Source organism: Chroicocephalus ridibundus, chromosome 7, assembly GCF_963924245.1.
Source record: "Chroicocephalus ridibundus chromosome 7, bChrRid1.1, whole genome shotgun sequence".
Taxonomy (NCBI): Eukaryota; Metazoa; Chordata; class Aves; order Charadriiformes; family Laridae; genus Chroicocephalus; species Chroicocephalus ridibundus.
Window position 1 is genome coordinate 54962006 of NC_086290.1, and position 18084 is coordinate 54980089.

The 18084-nt window shown below is 46.6% G+C and overlaps 1 protein-coding gene across 3 annotated transcripts in view; it reads left to right on the plus strand.

Moving 5' to 3' along the window:
* Positions 1–18084, plus strand: part of PHF12 (PHD finger protein 12) — a 32508-nt gene that overhangs the window by 518 nt on the left and 13906 nt on the right. The window contains exons 1-5 of one of the 3 annotated variants that reach the window (XM_063340871.1): positions 334–473; positions 4357–4606; positions 14492–14564; positions 16136–16523; positions 17102–17222. In XM_063340871.1, coding sequence (XP_063196941.1) covers positions 14514–14564; positions 16136–16523; positions 17102–17222 — 560 coding nt within the window. In that variant the 5' untranslated portion in view covers positions 334–473; positions 4357–4606; positions 14492–14513. Of the gene's footprint in view, positions 1–291; positions 474–4356; positions 4607–14491; positions 14565–16135; positions 16524–17101; positions 17223–18084 lie in introns of those variants that run through there. The other 2 variants (XM_063340870.1, XM_063340872.1) reach the window with 2 other exon arrangements.

Sequence of the window (18084 nt, forward strand, 5' to 3'; positions counted from 1 at the left end):
TGTGGAAGGCCCGAGCGGGGAGGCTGCAAAATGGTGAGGGACACCCCCACACACCCTATCCCCCCCTCCTTCCCCGGGGCCCGGTGGCCATAGAAGGAAGTGCGGAGGGACGGAGGAGGCCCGAGCGGACACGGGGCCGGCGGGCGGGGCGGGCCCGGAGCAGGCCCTGTCCCTGTGTCGTCGTCGTCCCCCCCCCGGGCCGCTCTCCCCCGGCGGGCAGGCGGGAGCAGGGCGCTTGGGCTCAGGGTCCGTCCCAGCCCCTCAGAGCCCCTTCTGTGTGTCCATGTGCAGCAAATCCAAGCCCTCCTGGCTCCCCCCAAGAGCGAAGATGGGGAGAAGAAGAGCAGGAGGCCCGAGAAGGAGCCCAGGCGAAGCGGCAGGGCCACTAACCACGATAGCTGCGATAGCTGCAAGGAAGGAGGGGACCTGCTGTGCTGCGATCACTGCCCCGCCGCGTTCCATCTCCAGTGCTGGTAAGGCTCGGCCCCGGCTCCCTCCGGATCCGGCCGCCCCGGCTCCCGCTTCCCGTTAGGTCCCTGCCTTGCCCGGGGATGGGGAGGGGGGGACGCGGGGCCGGGCGTAGCAAGCAGGAACAAAAAGGAGGTGCAACCCTCCCGCCGCCCCCTTCGGGTTAACACCACCCCCCCCCCCCCCCCAAGACTAAATCCACAGCGACCGAGGTGAAAAAACCCCTTCGCTGCTTTCTCTGGGGTGGGGTGGGGGGGGAAGGTGGGGGCCCACCACCCTCCTTTCTTCTTGAGCGGCGAGGAGGAGCGAGGCCGCTGGCTGCGCGGCCTGGCTGCTTCGGTGCTGCCCCTGCCCGGCCTTCCACACCAACCCCCCCCCCGCCACACACACACACACACACACACCCCCCCCGAGCCCATCACTTCCCCTCCTCACCCCTCTCTGGGGGTGCCGTGCCTGGGGCGGGGGGTTGCTGCGGAGGGTCCTGGCCGGAGGGCGGGAAGCGGCGGTGGCGTCTCCGCGCCAGGCCTTGACGTTCCCAGCGCTTCCGTGCTGCTGCAGCTGCTGGGAATAATGGAGGTTGCTGTCTCTGTGTCTCCCTGCCTCACTGTTTACAATATGGCGACCTTCCTTTAAATTATATTTTTATTCTCAGCGCCATTTTGGCTGCATATATGACTCCCAAACCCTCGCTGCGCTCCCCCGGTATCTCAAACGTGAAAATACCTTCCCTGCTGAAATCCAGGCCTCCAGACTTTAAAATTGGCCGGGTTTATTCCTTTCCCTCCTTTTTTTCCTCCCTCATGACTCTTCGGACCTGCTTGTCTCATCTGTGGGAGTGACTGCCGGGAACTGGGGGGCAGTTGGTTCTTCTCGCTGGGAGTTGCGTGGCTTTGTTGATAAAAGGCAGATCTTTCTGCATGCAAATCTGGGTGTCCTGTGGGAGTCGAGGTGCGTGTGGAGGCGGTGGCGAAGCTCTAGTTGGTGAAGGCTGCAGCAGGGAAGGACTCTCGCTGCCTTCCCTCGCAGCTTCCTAAGCTCTCGGCACAAAGCAACCCGCCAAAAGCACCTGAACTTTCCGCCCCAAAGTTTTTTTCCTTCCTGCACTGGGAGCCCAGTAGCATCTGAGGCTGCTTTACCCCAATCTCCCCTTCAACAGTTGACGCAGGCGGGCAGTTTGTGTTAAATTAGCGCAGCCAGAGTGGATAATGGAGTGGAGGAGGGAGCGGGGCAAGTCAAACAGCTGGAGCTCGGGCGTACAGAGTATTCTTCCTTAGGGGAGATTTTTTAACCACATTCCTTTCTCTCTTTCATGCTTTGGAGCTTTGTTTGCCACCCTGTTACAGCTGTCTCCTCTTTGCTTTTTTTTTTTTTTTTTTCCCTTGTTGTGTTTTTTTTTTTTTTTCTTCTTTTGCTCCGTGGTTATACTGCCTTTATATGCTAATTGCAGGTCTCTGAACACATATTAAACTGATTGCTGATACCAGGAAAACTGACTGTGCGGTCACAGTTCTGTAGGGAGTGTCCCGTTAGCAGCGTGTAGCCAGATGAACCCGACAATGCTGTAGCGTTCAGCCATGACATCATCCCTCCTACCCTGAGGAAGTGCTACTGGTGGTGGTGCAGATCCTCTAATATTTACTAGGAGGACACTAATTAGTTTAATTTTATTTGTCGAGCCGCCTTGGTGAGCTTTAATTTAAGGGTTGGTTGTTTTTTTTTTTTTTCTTCGATCAGTCGTAGTTGCTTAAAACTCGATGCCTGCTTTCAGATGCTGCTGAAGACATCCTGAGCCTTCTCTTAGTGAGGCTGGAGCAACGGCTAAAGCTTCACGTTTTGAGGTGGAAGAGCTGTGACTAATGCTGTAGAGTTTCCTGGTTGGCTCTGAATCCTAACTGTCCTTAGTCCTAACTGTAGATGAGGCCACCTTGTGCATGGCCAAATCTGCCTAAATTTCATGACTTAGTTTGGCAAGTTTCTTGTAGTAGTGAGTGGGAAACGGCCACGTAAATCAGGTATCTGTAGAGCTTTGGCAGGACTTGAGTTTGTTGCGTTATAATTATAGTAGGGCTATAATAGGGCTAACTAGTCACCCTTCAGAACAGAAATGGAAGGGGCAATTCTGGTTACGCTTTCTCACTGTGTTTGTTGCCTTTCCTGGGGTATCTCTCAGGCAATCGTTTTGACAGTAGCCCAGACCCTGCTGCGGGAGGTGGCACGGTCTGGAGTGGCACAGGAGGCCAGCTGCGTGCTGCTGGACCAGCTTCGCCTGAAGGCCTCCCGCTCGGCCCCCGTTCTGCCCCCCCAGCTCGTGGACCTCTGTCCATCGCTTGGCCGAGGCCTTCAAGTGAACCAGGTTGTCCAAAGGGATGCTCAGGTTTTGTTTTTGTGTTTTCTTCCCTTTACCTCCTACATATTGCTTAAAGTAAACTGCCGTTGTGGATGTAAACTTAGGCATAAAGGCAGCACTTGCAACTTCCTTTCTGCCTCCTTTTTTTTATTTAAAGAACAGCAGCTGTAATGCAATGCTCGTTTCAAGTCATTTGAATAGCAGTTTAAATATACTGCTGGGGCATACTAGCCGAATTGTCTTAACAGCTTACCTGTTCTTTAAATATTTATTGTAAGCTTTAGTACCAGATTGCATTTATTTTCAAAATAGGAAAAATAAAAAAAGTGAAAAGGAGCTCTTAATTGGTCTAGGATTTGTAATCAGTCCATCAAAGCTGGGTAGGAGAGGCCATATTATAAAAGAAAATGAATGACAAGGGTGTGATCAGCCCGAGTCACGCAGTAAGCTGGAGACAAACTCAGGAGTTAACCCAGCTCAGTGGCCCGTAAACTAGTTTTGTTTTTTCCTGTGTAGAGAAGGTTCTTCTGTATCGTGTTGTTTAAACCTGTAGCGAGCAAGTTGGCTTCTTTGGTAAGAGTGCAGTTCTCAAACTTCCAGCAGTTTGCCTTGACTTCAGTTTGGTACCTAAACCTGTTGTCTTCTGCAGAAAACAGAAGGCGCTCAGCCAAAACCCCCAAAACTTTCCGAGTCTGATAGTATTACACGTCTCTGATGGTAAATAACAAGTTTTGTTGCTACGCTGTGGGAACGACTGCTCTCCTGAATTACTGTGGGTGGAAGCGGCTTCCCGATTCATCTGTCAGGGTCTCGGCTCTTCTCATAACTCCGTTTCAGAATCGTTAGTTCAGTGTAAAACTCCTACAGGTACCGTAAGAGTCCATGGAGCCGGGAGGGTTACCAGCCTGGCTGCAGATAAACTGGCTTGGTGGGAGGGATACAGGGAAGTGTAAAATCCCTTCCAGATACTTAGTTTCAACATACTTGGATTAATATCATAGTCAGGTGACTGTCTTCAGGTTTGAACTTACAGAGAGGGTTTTCTTCCGTCCCTCGTATTTCTTGAAAACAGAACGTAGGATTTTTAGCTCTTAAGTCTGGTTTTGGTTATGCCGTTTTGCCCGTAACCTGCTGCTTTGGGTAATGGTGCACCATTGCCTTTTCATTCTGATGTTCTTCCATGACCCAGGCCCCTGGGAATGGTGTTCGCTCCTTCTTTACATGATTGAAAACCAATTTTCCAGTACTTCAGCTATTCTTCCCCATTTATATCCTCCTCCTGGCTATGTGATTGTTAGAATTCCCTGTATTTTCTTGAGCTCGTGGTAAATTTGATTCCCATTGAAGTCGTTTTGCAAAGTGACTGCTGTTGCAAATTCATTACAGCTTCGCTGAAGGATTAGAAAGATCCCTGGGAGAGGAAAAGTTTAGTTAACAAGCTGGGGGAGGGGAGTGACAACAGGAGGGAGAACTAACACAGAACAGTTTTGTGTTTGTTTTTTCTCTTCTTTTCTTTTTTTTTTTTTTTTTTTTTAAAGTCTCACTGCCTGAGTTTCTGCTTGGAGGAGCCCAAAATCGCTAAACTCGCTGAAGGCTGCTGTTCGAGCCCCTCTTATAAATCGCATGCTGTTGGCTGCGGAGCACTGCTAGCATGGCAAAGTGACCCGAGTTGCCTAAAGCTGACCAGCTGCCCGTTACGGTAAACAGAGACAGTACCAGTTTTGTGGCGTTGCCCAGCAAAAAGGCTTGCCTTGGCTGCTGGGTCGCACCACGGCTGTGCTGGAAGAGGTACGCTGCATCCATACTGGGGCCTGCTAGCACCATCAAACTTTCTGCAACGCTTGCCTCTTCATGTTTATATTTGGAGCGTTTGGCTCCATTTCCCCTCTGATTTGGCGGTCTTTGCCAAAGTGCTTTTGTCGAAGAACTGGAGTAACAGAGCTACAAAGAGAAGTAGACTGGAGCTAAACCAGCCTGAGTTTTGCATATTTTCTATGAGTCACTTCGGTTAAGTGCTTTGCACAAAGAATGGAAAAAAAGTTGTGTTTGACTGGTAGGGCATCAATAACTTTTTCCCCACCTTATTCAGGTTTAAAATGTCCTGCCTTATCTTGGCATTTGGTCTAGCTTTGGGGTTTTTTACATAAATACCCATTCTGTGTGAGTGGAGGGAAACATGAGCCTGTCTATTGTCTTAGCTAATCCTGCCCTTAATGGGCATCTTCGGCTGCCTCGGGGGTTTCAGGTCTGAAGCATCAGGGAGTAAACTGTTCTGTTCCAAACTGTACCTATCTTAACTAATAGGTTGTTAAAACAATATATTATTTTTTTAAGCAACAACTTTTATTTTTATGTATGTTTTGTTTTGATATTTTGGTAGCGTTGGGGCCAGCGTAGGCTAGATCCTAAACCAGAAGGAAGCAATTGCACTGGCTTGGTTTCTCGGCGCGGAGGGTCACTGCGCATGTGTCTGCAGATGTGGTAACGTGATCGGTCTTGGCAGTTCTGTTCAGCAAAGTTGAACCAATGAGATCTTTCGCTCTCCTTATTTTGCCCTAAATCTCTATGCAAAGGCAGATAAGGTCAGCCTAAATCTACGAACTTCAGCTGAGGCCACCAGAAAACCATTCACAGTAAGAATTTGATGTACTAATCTAATTTTGGGACTTGCAAACCGCCGTTCTCACCTGTGTGTGCATGTGTGTTGCTCCTGTTAAACGGAGCGTGAGCAGATTTTGCAGTGTGGGCAAGAGTTGGGCATTCAGATCGAGCTATGGGTCGCTGCTGCCGTTCTCAACATCAGCATAAAGTGGTAGGAGCGAGGAATTAGGGTTCTGTCAAAGTCAACATTTAACTGCTTAACTTGCGCTTTGTCTTCGGACATGGCTGCTGTATGGACTAGCATTATGTCAGACATCTGTAATGATCTGAAGCTGTTTAAAAAGGCACAGTACGAGACTGTTAATAAGGAAAGTTCTCCGCTGTTTTGTCCCTTGGCTTGGGAAAGTGCCAGTTTTATGTTGATTGGGAGTTGTGAAACTGAGAAGTCCTTTTTTTCTTTTTTTTTGGTGCTGCTGCGGGGTCCATTTTTGAGTTGACTCCTCAAATTCAGTAGGATGCAGCGGCTTGCTGCAAGGTGGGGTTCACAGCTTTGTTCCTGCTGCTCCTCCGGAGCTGGTCTTTCCTGGTTTTTCAGACCCGCAGGCATGACTCACGGGAGCCTTTCAAAACCTGGGAAGGTCTTCCCAGAGGAATTCCAGCTCCTCCAGGCATTTGCAAAGGAAATTCTTAATTGGATTAGATTCATAATACTAATCTGCTAATGACTGTTTGTTATGGAGATCTTAGCACTATCTTGTAAATATATGCACCTTCATTTAGCTTGCCTTCTGTCTTTTTATCACGTACAAGCTCAGCTGTTAAGGTTCTACAGCCACCTGCAGATCTTAGAGTTGGGAATGGGAGGACTACTGTGTTTATTACAGAAAATAGTATAATGCTTTCATAATTCTCGCCTCTCTCTCCATTTCTCAGTGTTGCTTTGGGTGGGGGCAGTAAGTGGGAAGCAGTCATGATCAGCGCGTCTAACATCCTGCTGGACTTCTCTTGCAGCGGGTGTGAAGGGCGTCTGGAATGGGGAGTGCCCCCCACACTGTCCTCAGCTACCGAACTGTGTATTTATAGTAAAAGTCACGATGAAAAATGCATTTTTTCCCACCGAAACGGATGTAGGTGGTGGTGTGATGGGGTGAAGAACACCTGCGTGGCGGGCAGGGCTCCTGGCTGTTGTCTGCCTGTGTAGGACAGACTGAGTCAATTCGAGATTTCAGTTGTAGCGTCGATACTGAAACAGCTTTTCTACATAGTAAAGGCTCTAACATCAATTCTTCTGTTTATTGACCCACATGAGTGGATGTTAAGCTGTTTTTATTGCTGGACTGACTCATTGGTACATGTCAGGTTCTCAAGTTTTTGCTGCGGCTCTTGGAGCCCTTATTAATCCTTGAGTCAGTAGTAAATAGCAGGAATCTGCTGTGAAGAGAGGGAGTTTCTTCCGGAGTAGGAAAGAGGTGTATCTTCCTGAAAGCGAGCGTTATAAAGCCTGAATATTTAGGGAGTGCTGCCTGGTGCAATATGAATCACATGTGAGAAGGATGTACCTGGTTTTTTTGTTTGTTTTTGTTTTTTTTTTTTAACCAGTCAGGAAGTAAGCTTTGACTTGTGAAAATGCTAATGTATCTGAGAGTATAATATGGCTTTGTTACAGGGGTATGAAATACTGGATTTGAAAGAAGTGAGTGTAAGCAAAAAGCATCTTGCCACGTCAGGTTACTGGCTAAACTTGTGATTTTGTGACACAGTCAGATTGTCAGAGCTGGCTTTTTTTCTTCTTACAGTAGTTGATTTAGGCTGCCTCCAACTCCACCGCTCGCTAGATGTCTGCCCAGCTTCCTCGAAGGAATGCTGCAGTATCCAGTAACTCTGTAAGCCGAGTAAAAATAGTGTCGTACCTTCCCTTTAATAAGGAGGTTGACAGACATCAGTTGTAATGCAACGACATACCTTTTTAGGGTATGGAGTAAATGCTCCCTATAGCCAAAAATGAAGAAGAAAAAATTCTATAAACGATTCTTCCAATTGGCGCATCAGATCTTGAGTACAAAAGGCAAAGAGCATCTCAGCCAGCTGGGGGAAATGTAGCACCTGAACCCGACTCTAACCTATTTCTGCTGACGTCTGCTCTGCACGAGTCACTTGAAGCAAACTAGATGGAGCTGGAGATTACCGACTTTGAACCCTGCAGAAAGCAGTGGCCTAAGGATGCAATTTAGCAGGCTGAAAACCCCATGCTGAATTTCTGGCAAGCGCTAGTGATTGGTGTGAAACACCTGCCTGTACAGCCTCTGACTTTGGGCAAGGCATCATGTGAACTTCCCAGTGATCTCCGTCTAGAATACCAACGGGAGCAGGATATGAAGGTGATCCGCAAAAGGCAGAAAAGAATTTATACCCTGCTTTTAAGGGTTGTTTTGGTGGATGTTTCTATTGCTGCTCTTTTCCCTCTCCTCCCCAGTGTTCTTGGGAAAGCCTAGTCTGCATGTAGATGTCAGAATTAAACTTCACTTGTGCCTGCGTGAAGACAAATTCATGCTTTTGCTTTTATGGGTCTATCCTTCATCCTCTTGTGATGTGCTCCTTTCCTTTTTTTTTCTACCTTATTGCTTCTGTCCTTTCACCCCGATCTCCTTTGAACACATACAGTATGGCTAGGGCTGAATGTGTTCACTTCTCAGAAACCTCTCAGACCTGTGTTTTGATTATTTTTTTTTTTCCCCACCAGAGATGTCTCTTCATTTATTGTTCTTTAAAGACAAAATCGGATGAAGCGATTCTCGCTAGGGCTGTGGTGTTCCTCAGCCCTCTTTCTTTTCCCCGATGCTGCCCTATGTGTCATCCTGCTTTGAGAAGATGACTTCTAATCTGTTAAGAACATGTTCAGATCTTTACAGCACCACTTAATAATGAATCTGGACATTGAATTCAGGCTATTGTTACTATTGTCTGCCGTACAGGCACGAGCGATGCATGGGACAGAAGCAGGAGTTGGGGTGCGCGCCGTGCCTGAATTTCTGGGTCTGACCCAAATTTTCCAAAGTCAACAAGTCTTCCTATTGACTTCCATGATTTCTGCTTATAAATACAAAGCTGGATGGTTCCCTAGCAGATACGTTTCAAATATCAGAGCTCATAACCAACGAAACTAATTTTTAAAAAAATCAAAAACCTCAGTGTGATACAGGTAGTTTTATACACTGTTTTGTGCATATTTGTTTGCATAGATACATACTTGGGTTTTTTATCTATGTGGAAATTTAATATTTTAACAAACAATACTTTAATTTTTTTTTGGTCAGCTGTTAATGAGGGTAATAACTAATGGGTTGTCTAGGGAATGGTCTCCATGGGCCAGGTTCCTCCTATAAATAGAAGTAACTAATTACATCAGGTGATCACATGTTTACATGCAGTTTATCCAGTTTATCGGACTCCCCTGCTTGTCACGTCTGAGACAAAAAAGTTCTACTTCATCACGTCGGAGGGGACTTTTCTGATTCCCCGCGGGTGTGCAAGGGGAGGAGGCTGGATCCCTGGTGACAAGCGCAGTGTTGAACGCCGGCTGTTTTAGAAGGTAGAAATAAGCACACAGCGAATAAACTTTTGGAATACGGCATATTACCGGCAATATTACTCTTTTAAACTCATAAAAATTCAAGTCTTCCTCTGCTCTTGTGATGGCATGTGGACAGATTATGTTAGCGTATCTTTATTTTTTCCTTGCACGCATCTTGTTTCTCACTGTCTGACCGTATAACGGTGTTTTAATCCTGCTTCTGTTCTCTGTCTGTTGCTGAAGCCTTATTTCCAACTCTGGCCATGCTGTTGGAAAGATGCATGCTAAGCAGATGCAGTGTTCCAGATGACGGGATAATTGGTGACCTGTGAAACGGTCATTTCAGTTCCCTTCCTTGCGTAGTGGCAGCCAAAATAATCATGTACTGACCTGTCCAGTGATGTCCAGGTCTCCTTGCTGGATGTTACTAGTTCAGAACTTTTTACATGCATGCCCAAGACTTTCACTTCAATGCACACAAAGTTATGCTGGCTGCTATCAAGCTTTTCACTAGTTCCCTCAGAAGAAGTTGCAGATGCTCTGTAGTTAATGTGAATTGCACTACTGGCTTCAAAGTAGGTATAACCTATAAAATATATGAGCCTAATTGAGGCCGAAAAGTTATTCCATTAGTTAGTTTCAATGTCATCAAGTTGTGCCTGGCTTATCTGAAGTTTGGTGGTCTCTGCTTTGGTGCTTGAGAAATCTTTGGCTTCATCAGGAAAATAATTTCTTTTACTCCGGAGCATCACAACTTTATCCATGTTAAGGAGCAGATGAAGTTTGAAGAACTTGTAGACCCTTCACTGCGTAGTTTGTGCTGAGGAATAATCCTGAGACTGCTGGAGTAGAGGGGAGAGCTGACAGTATTCCTGGTAACCATCTTTAAGGTAATGGAGTCTGACTTCTGTCTTCAGAAAATAGTAAACTCTCTGTTGATCCAAGTGTTGCGGTTGGAAGGTAAGAGTTGCAAAGGGGAGGAACTTGAAACAGGCTGCAGCTGTTAGCTGGTTTTATGTGGTTTTGTTATGTGTAAGGTAGAGGCTCCTGGCGCTGGGTTCCAGGTGTCCTGCTCCTGTGGGGTTTTGGAGCAGCTGTCAGCCAAAGTGTGTAAATTGGGCAGAGTAAGACTGTTTCAAAGAACTGAATTTGTAAATGATGCAACTTTCTGTGTTTCTCAATGGGGCGCTTGTGATGCACTAACAGCGGGGTTGGTTTCCTGGTTTGTTTTAGTTACGGCTGCCATTGAGGCCCTGCTGTAGGAAGCCAGGGAACGCTTCTTTATGAAGCTTCTTTATGAAACTGGTAGAACAGCTGTAGCTCTATCCATCATTGGGATAAATAGGAGCCTGGTAGAAGAGCCGAAAGCCTTCTTCCTTTATGTAACTGGCAAACATAACCAGCATCCTTCATTAGAAGCCCATCATTGGGTCGTGATAAGTTAATTAGAAGATTTCTGAGAAGGAAAAATGTTCTTGCCTGTGTTTTTTTTCTTGGAGGTTACTATTTTCCCCTGCAGAGAGAAAAATATCTTAAGTCTGATATTTAAAAACAACTGACATCAAAGACAAGTTGTCCAAGAAAGCTTTGCCAGACTCCAGTTTGTTTCCCTGCCACCGTTACCCCAGCCTGGTGGCTGGCTGTAGCCCACTGGGTCCAGAGCCTGCTCTCAGCAGTGTCAACGTGCCTTTGACGCAAGATGGCCACCAGGAATGCCGTGTGTAAATACCTTCAGGTTTGCTTATAACTGGTTCCTTGGAGAGCTATGGCCCAGTTCGTATTGAAGAAGGTGCCATTCCTTTGAGCGTTTGTTTACTTATTTATTGAGGTCAGCAAAGTGAAGAGTAATTACGGGATTTAGACTAACAACAGGCATCTGACGCGTGAGAGCTCCAGAGTGTGAAATTGAAAAGCTAAGTGGCTTCATGCTATTGTTTGCTTGGTAAAAACTCCTACTATATGGATAACTCTTGAAGATTTTTTTTTTTTTTTATTTCATCCTAGCCACTTATGCTTTATTTAAGGGTCACTTTGCATAATGTTCTGACCACGGGAGCTAGTCCAAAAGTTTACAAGAGCAAGTCTTGACAACACAAATCTGCTATGAATATCAGGAGATGCTACTTAACTTTTTTAGAGAAAGCCGTGAGACTAGTATTATGGCAAGTGACTTCGTATCAGTGTGGTGTCTTTTGAACGGGCGGTGATAAACATCTCCTTCAATTTTCAGGGGCTTTGTACAAGTTGGTCTTCCAGATGTTCGTATAGATATTAACCTTGAAAGTCAGACTTGCTTTCTCAGAGCTGTCTTTTTCTTAAATTCAGAAATGTGTGGGTTCTGCTGAGCAGATTTGATTCGAGTCACACGTAACCTGCCAGGTGAAATAGCGCTGGCCACCACTCTTGCCTGCGATGACAAAAGGGGAAGCTTTCTGAAAACGAAGGTTCAGCAGAATTGTACGGAACGGTACAACTGATTGGTGTGTAGTCGAAAGGAGATGTGTTGTAACTGAAGATAAAGTTGGTGCTGTGCAATTCCAGGTCCTGTTGGCAGCAAACGCTAACGGCTGGAGATCTGCATGCTAATGAACCTATGACAGATAGGGAGAAAGCGGCCGTGGTGCTCCTGCCAAAGTGCTAATTCTTACCTTGGTTATGAAGATCAAGTGTCTTGTTCAGATTTAAAAATCAGTTTCTCTTATGCTTACAGTAAAAGGTTGAAGAATGTGGTCATAACTAGTCAATTAAAATGGCATTCTTTAGTGCTTCCCTGGCTTTATGCTAAGACCCAGGAAATGCTCTCTGCTTGCAGAGAGGCCAGCAGTGCAGGAACAGCATTCATCAGTCTTTGTTAGTGCAGCGAGCTGCCTTGATGAACAGTTCATTAACCAGGAGAAGCGGAATCAGTCTTTTAATACACTCGCTATAGCAGTTAGGCCCTGACAGCGAGCAAAAAAAACTCGGGAGGCTAGTCTGAGAGCTAAAACCTTGCTGCTGGTCTGAAACTAATCTTTTCCCCCTCCTTCCAAAGCCTTTGGGTAGCAGCATTCGTTAAAATCCTTCTCTAAGCTGTCATTTAAGAGCGTCGTGTATGTAGGATCTCATGGTCGTTGAGCAGATAGTTCCAACATAACAAGTGGGACAATAACGTACAGACTTAAGAAGAAACCTGTTCGAACTCTTCTAGGCGTCTCTCAAGATTCACCGTCATATTAATTGTTTCATTGTCAAATGCGTGAGTTTGAGGTAACAGTTAAAACAAATAACCGGAGGCATCTGGCAGCGCGTGGATCCCTGGCACGCCGCGCCTGCGTTGGAATGGGGCAGACGTGTTTCCAGCAGTTCAGGCACGTTCGTCGGTAGCTTCAGAGGGCTAAAATTCACTATGAACAAATCAAAGTCTGTGGGGTTTTTTTCCCCTGAGGCGCTGGGAGCGGGGGGGAATGGGCCGGATGAATCCGTACTGGCTGTAGCTGCAGATCTAAGAGCTCGGTTTCCAGCAGGAGTAAAACCTGAGCTATTGCAGGATCCACCTCAGGACTCGGAACGGATTTACTCTGCAGCAAGCACACGGGGATCGTTTGTTACTCTCCTCCTTCCACCCCCTTTCCCTGCTTCTATTAGCAAAAGATTCGTCTGGGGCAGGGGGGGTGTTGCCGCTTCAGCCAAGCATTTGAGGCTTCGTGTAAAGCAGCCAGTAGTTGAGGCTTTGGTGCTCTCGTCTAGAGCCTGATCTCTTGTTCATCCAAGTCCTCCAGGAAATGAGAAACATAAGCTGCAGGTATGTTTGTGCGTATACGCAGAGCGCTGCGTTTCTGGAGTGCCTGGAACACGGAGGCCTCTGAAACCCTGCACTCCTCCTCAAAATGGCTGCCAGATGTGTTGGCTCTACTGAATTCCCCGGAGCCTGACACCAGAAATGCTGAGGTTATTACCAGTTTGGTTCTTGCTGTGTTCTTCCTTCAGTCTTCTAGGCACAGTGTTGCAAGAGCGAGTGTGACCCTGGATGGCTGCGGTACCTGCGGAGGTTTTCTGTTGGCACGCTGGCGTGCTCGGGGCAAGGCTCGCCGGGACTCTGTTTAAACAAAGGAAGCGCGTTTGTTTTTACAGCACAAGCTTGGGAGCCTGGGCTGGGATCCTGTGCCATTTCCCCGTGCTAGGAGCAAGATTCTCGAGGAAGACAGCCTCTCCCTTTGCTGCAAAGCACGGCTCTCGCTGGCCAGCAAATACGCATCTTATCCTCTCTGGCTTGTCACTGCTGGAGACTTCTTAAAGCTTAACTTGGATTTGCTTTGATATTTGTCTGTAGGCACAATAAATAGTACAGACACTCCTGAAGTGAACCGCAGTTTGGCTGCCCGTGCTCCTGTAGCTCCTTGGGCCGGGCTTGTAAGCTCCTTGCTAGCGTGGCCACGCTTCTGCTTGATCACCGCGTAACCCAGTCAGTCCCAGCTGCGTCCCCAGTCAGTGGGAAACGGAGCTTCCAGGTCCTGCGATAGCGCATCTATCCGCTGAGCGTTCAGCACGAGAGAGCAGACTTGCTCTGCAGCTGTCTCTAGCATCGGTAGGCAGAACTTTTAAAAGTATGTCTTAGAGCCACGCAGCATGGGAACTGGCTGTTTTTCTGACAGCATGTCCACTTTTCCTGCAACAGTCAGCAGTTTGCTGAAATAACAAATCTCAATGATAAAGAGGTGTTGGAAAGTACTTGAGCTAGTAGTAGGATTTATAAGGAAAGCGTATCATCTAACATATGCTGCTCTGCCTTTAACTGAGGAAAAGTGTTTCTCAAAATAGTCCTCCTTACTCCTTCATCTAATTTGCTTTGGTTTATTTCTAGACTCAAAATGAGAATGTCATTTCGATGTGATACAGCTTTTATAGTAAGTGCAGATCCACATGAGTAGGATGTAACTTGTGCTTCATAGCCAAGGCAAGCTGTATACGGTGACACTTTTAAGAGTATTTGGGTTGTCTTAAGATAGAAAGTGGTTTCCACCATTAAGTAAGTGTGCCCAGGGATGGAGTAGATGGGAAGCAGTGGGTAGACTTCGTGGCAGCTTGTTCAGTTGGACTCGCACTGCAAATTCAAGGGATGGAAATGCCTAGATATATGACTGCGTTTGCTGAACAGGAATCTGTGTGCTCTAACATGGAGTAATCAAGTTATCGAAGGAGGCATTGGTGTTGGGGCGGAGGTGTGTGTGTTGCGCACAGGTGAATCTTCCATTACCTTTGCTATTCGATTCTACGACTGTCTTCTGAAACCGTGGAGCATGCTGCGTCGTGGAGATGGGATGGGTGTCATGGAACACTAGCTTCTTAGAGGTGTTTTGCTCAGCGGCTGTATGGGGGAGCGAAACCGGGGAGCATCGCCGTAAAGAAAAGGAGGAAGTCCCTGGGAGCGGAACCTGCGGAGCTACCCTGACTCGGGCTGCGTGTACGTGAGAGGAGGCGTTCCACAAATAACAGTAAAGCATTGCTTTGTATTTCTCTTGTAGCAACCCTCCGCTCAGTGAGGAAATGCTGCCTCCGGGGGAGTGGATGTGTCACCGCTGCACTGTCCGCCGCAAGGTAAAGCCTCATAACAGTCACGATCCCTGCCCTTCTGACTGTCCATTTAAATTATACCTTCCTCTCCCCTTAATGTGTGTGTATATATATACCACCAGAGTTGTTCTTTGTGCTCACAGTTGTGAAGTGCTTCGTTAGGAACAGGCTTAAAAAACTAAGGGGTCTTGATGAGACCCTCCTGGTATTTTTAACTTCTCTGGTAGGAACCACAAAACTGAAGTGCCTGATATGTTCTTGTCAAGCTTGTGCCTTTTAAATTGTTTTCTTTCCCCCGGCTTCTGGAAAGGAGGGAGAGCTGAGGCACAGAGGGTACCCACGCTCGAGGAGATGAGCTGTCTGCAGGCGAAAGAGGAGTCATGTTAATGCAGCTTTGGCATTGGGTTGTGATTCTGGTTAGTGTGTGTTTTTTAGAAGCGTGACCTCACAGCAGTTGCACATCAGCAGAGGGTGAAATCACAGTGAGTTATGATTTCCTGGGCTGTTGAACAGGATGGGGAGGAGATGGTTGGGCAAGATTGTGGCTTGTCTTTTTTTTTTTTTTTTTTTTTTTCCCCCCCCCCTTGATGCTTTTTCTCCAGGAAGCTGTCTTGCACAATGTAAACATCTTATTGCTGTGACTACGTAAGACTGCGTAGCAGAGGGTTAGAAACTGCACCAAACTATCTAGCAACTGTTCCCTTGAAGTGACACCCAAAGCAGATTGGAAGAAAACTGTGTACTCAGCCTTTTGTTACTGAAGCGATTGCCTTGTTATGTTTCCAGGGTACTGTTCAGCCATCTGCGGCCTCAATTTTAAAAAATTATAATAAAATAAACAAAAAAGAGAGAAAAGAAAAAAAAAAACCAACCCAACTTTTCTGTATTAAAAATTGCCTGATAACACTCTGCTCCTTTTACGGTCCATTTTAGTGATGGAGTAGATTGGTTCTTCCTTATTGGTGATGCCGGCGGGCACTGGGGCAGTGCACGTTGCCCGTACAAGGCCATGCAGCGTCCCCTCCTGTTGCAAAATGGATCTCGCGGTGGCCGCAATGTATTGTTTTCCTCTGCTGCAATTCTCCCTGCCCACCTTGTTCAAGATTCCCGTCATCAAGAGATAGCAGAGTGTCGTTTGTATATTGTGCTTATATTCTCAAGCTGACCTTCTCGTTCCGTAATGGGTTTGGATGCGCTGCCAGGGTTAATTGACTGCCTCGACGATGAATGGTCTACCGTGGAGTTTCGCAGTGTTGGCTAGCAAAGTAAACAGAGTTGTCTGATTTGTCAAGTATTTAGGACTAGATGCTGTGAAACGTTGTCCTGATCTGGACCCAAATATGGCTATCCTGAAAGGAGAGAGACGTGCTAATTTTCTGCCCCGTGCTTGGTTCCCTTCAGCTGTTTTGTCATCTGTACGTTAGCTGCAATCAAATTGTTTTTGCTAGGTCAAGGCTTTAATGACTTCACGGGGGAAGTTGTAGTAAGTGGCTCAAGCCTTTTCAGATGCTGTTTGTCTTCGATTGCATATTTGTCAAGGTTGATGTGCTTTGTTTGTGGCCTCCATGATAAGCCTGCCTATTCATGTCGTGCAGAAGCGAGAACAGAAGAAAGAGCTGGGGCAGGTAAATGGATTGGTGGACAAATCTGGGAAAAGGACCACCTCCCCCACCAGTGACGCAGACCTGTTGGACAGGTCTAGCAGCAGCATCAGGGCTAATGCGCATGCCAGGATCTTGGAAAGGAGAGCAAGCCGGCCTGGCACTCCCACATCCAATGCCAGCACGGAGACCCCCAACTCAGAACAGAATGATGTCGATGAGGACATAATTGACGTGGATGATGACTCTGCCATTGCAGAAATGGACTGTGGGCAGCCCCAGCTGAAGCGACCCTTTGAGCTTCTTATTGCTGCTGCCATGGAAAGGAACCCAACGCAGTTCCAGTTGCCGAATGAACTGACCTGCACCACAGCACTTCCAGGTGAGCGATGGCTTGTCTAGTGTTGGTGAAGGTGTCTGCGGTTGCATCCTGCTGCCATCTTGCCTGTCTTCCCTCTTGACTCCTTGGTGGTTGTGGCTCTGGTGATGCTCACTGGTGAAAGCAGAGGGTACAGAAGTACCGCTGGGCCACCTCCAGCTGTCCCAACAGCAGATGGCCTTTCAGATGTGAGCTGTGGGGACACTGCTACTGCACACTACACACCTCTGTCAGTACCTGTGATAGAGGCTTGCTGTTGTCACCATAGTCTAGATCTCCAATCTGAAGAGAAAAAAAAAATCCAGTTGACAAAAGACTTGATTTTGATTTACGATATGATAATCTCGTAACAAAGCAATGACTTCATGTATAGAATGTCATTGAAATGATTAAGTGTAAAAGATACCTGCCTTTAAAGACAGTCTTTGTCACTTAAGGCTAGATTCAGTGGTTGATAAGGGTTCCCTAAGCAGCATTTTTGCCTTTTCTGTTTGCCTCTGCCTGAGATGATTGTGTGTATCTACTAGAAAGCAAATCTCTGCTATGTGGGTAACCCAAAGCCTTTTAAAATTTACTTTCAGGTACTAGTAAGAGGAGGAGAAAGGAAGAAACCACAGGAAAGAATGTCAAGAAAGCACAACACGAGTTAGACCACAATGGTTTGGTTCCCTTGCCGGTGAAAGTCTGCTTCACGTGCAACAGGTACTTGGCTCTTCCAGGGAAGCTGTTCGGTGTAGCTGCACCCTTCACAGGAGCAAAGTTCTTGCTGAAAAAAGTAGATGACCTGTTCCCTTTCCCATTCTCTTTCATTACTTGCTTACAAGCCCCTAAACAAATGGGGGAATAATCATCTTTGCTAAATAGCAGATGTTTAACCGTGGCGAGTGTAGGTGTGGCTTCTGTAGCCCTGCTTGGCTGTAAAGGCTTTTAAAATGTGGCCTGAAGAGAATGAGCCAACTTGTCTTCAGTATTTGTCTACTAAGAAAAATTCTAAAGTGATGGTGATTTAGAAAATGGAGATGGTCCTTTGTTGATGGTTCGTGAAGGAAGTATGTGAGGAGGTGACCTTTAGGAAGTAGAAATCTACTGAGAGATGTAAGCCCGAGGCAAATAGGAATATTGTGCTGAAATAGTAAATCTGAAAACTACTACGAAACACTGCTGTTTCTCATAACTGCATAAAAAATGCACAGATGAATCCCAATTCAAAATGTCAGTGAAAACAAAAAACTTTATTTCAGGAACCCAGCCAGAGTGAGTTTCTGGACGTGGGCTGGAGACTCAGGTGGGCTTTTGGGGAGAAGAGCTGGTGACTTTGTCATAGATTGAAGACTTCTTTAAAGCCTGGGGAATTGGATGTAGTGGCTTTCTGGAGTTCAAGACTTGTTCTGAGAACATCCTGTTGAAGTAGATGTGCCAACTTCACACAAGACTCATCTGAGGAAAATTATAAGAACCTAAATCTGAGATTACCTTTTGATCTCTGAATTTTGCTGTAAACGAAGACACTCAGAACTAATGCACAAGGTCAACTTGAAAAATGGCTTACACGAATCTGACAGGT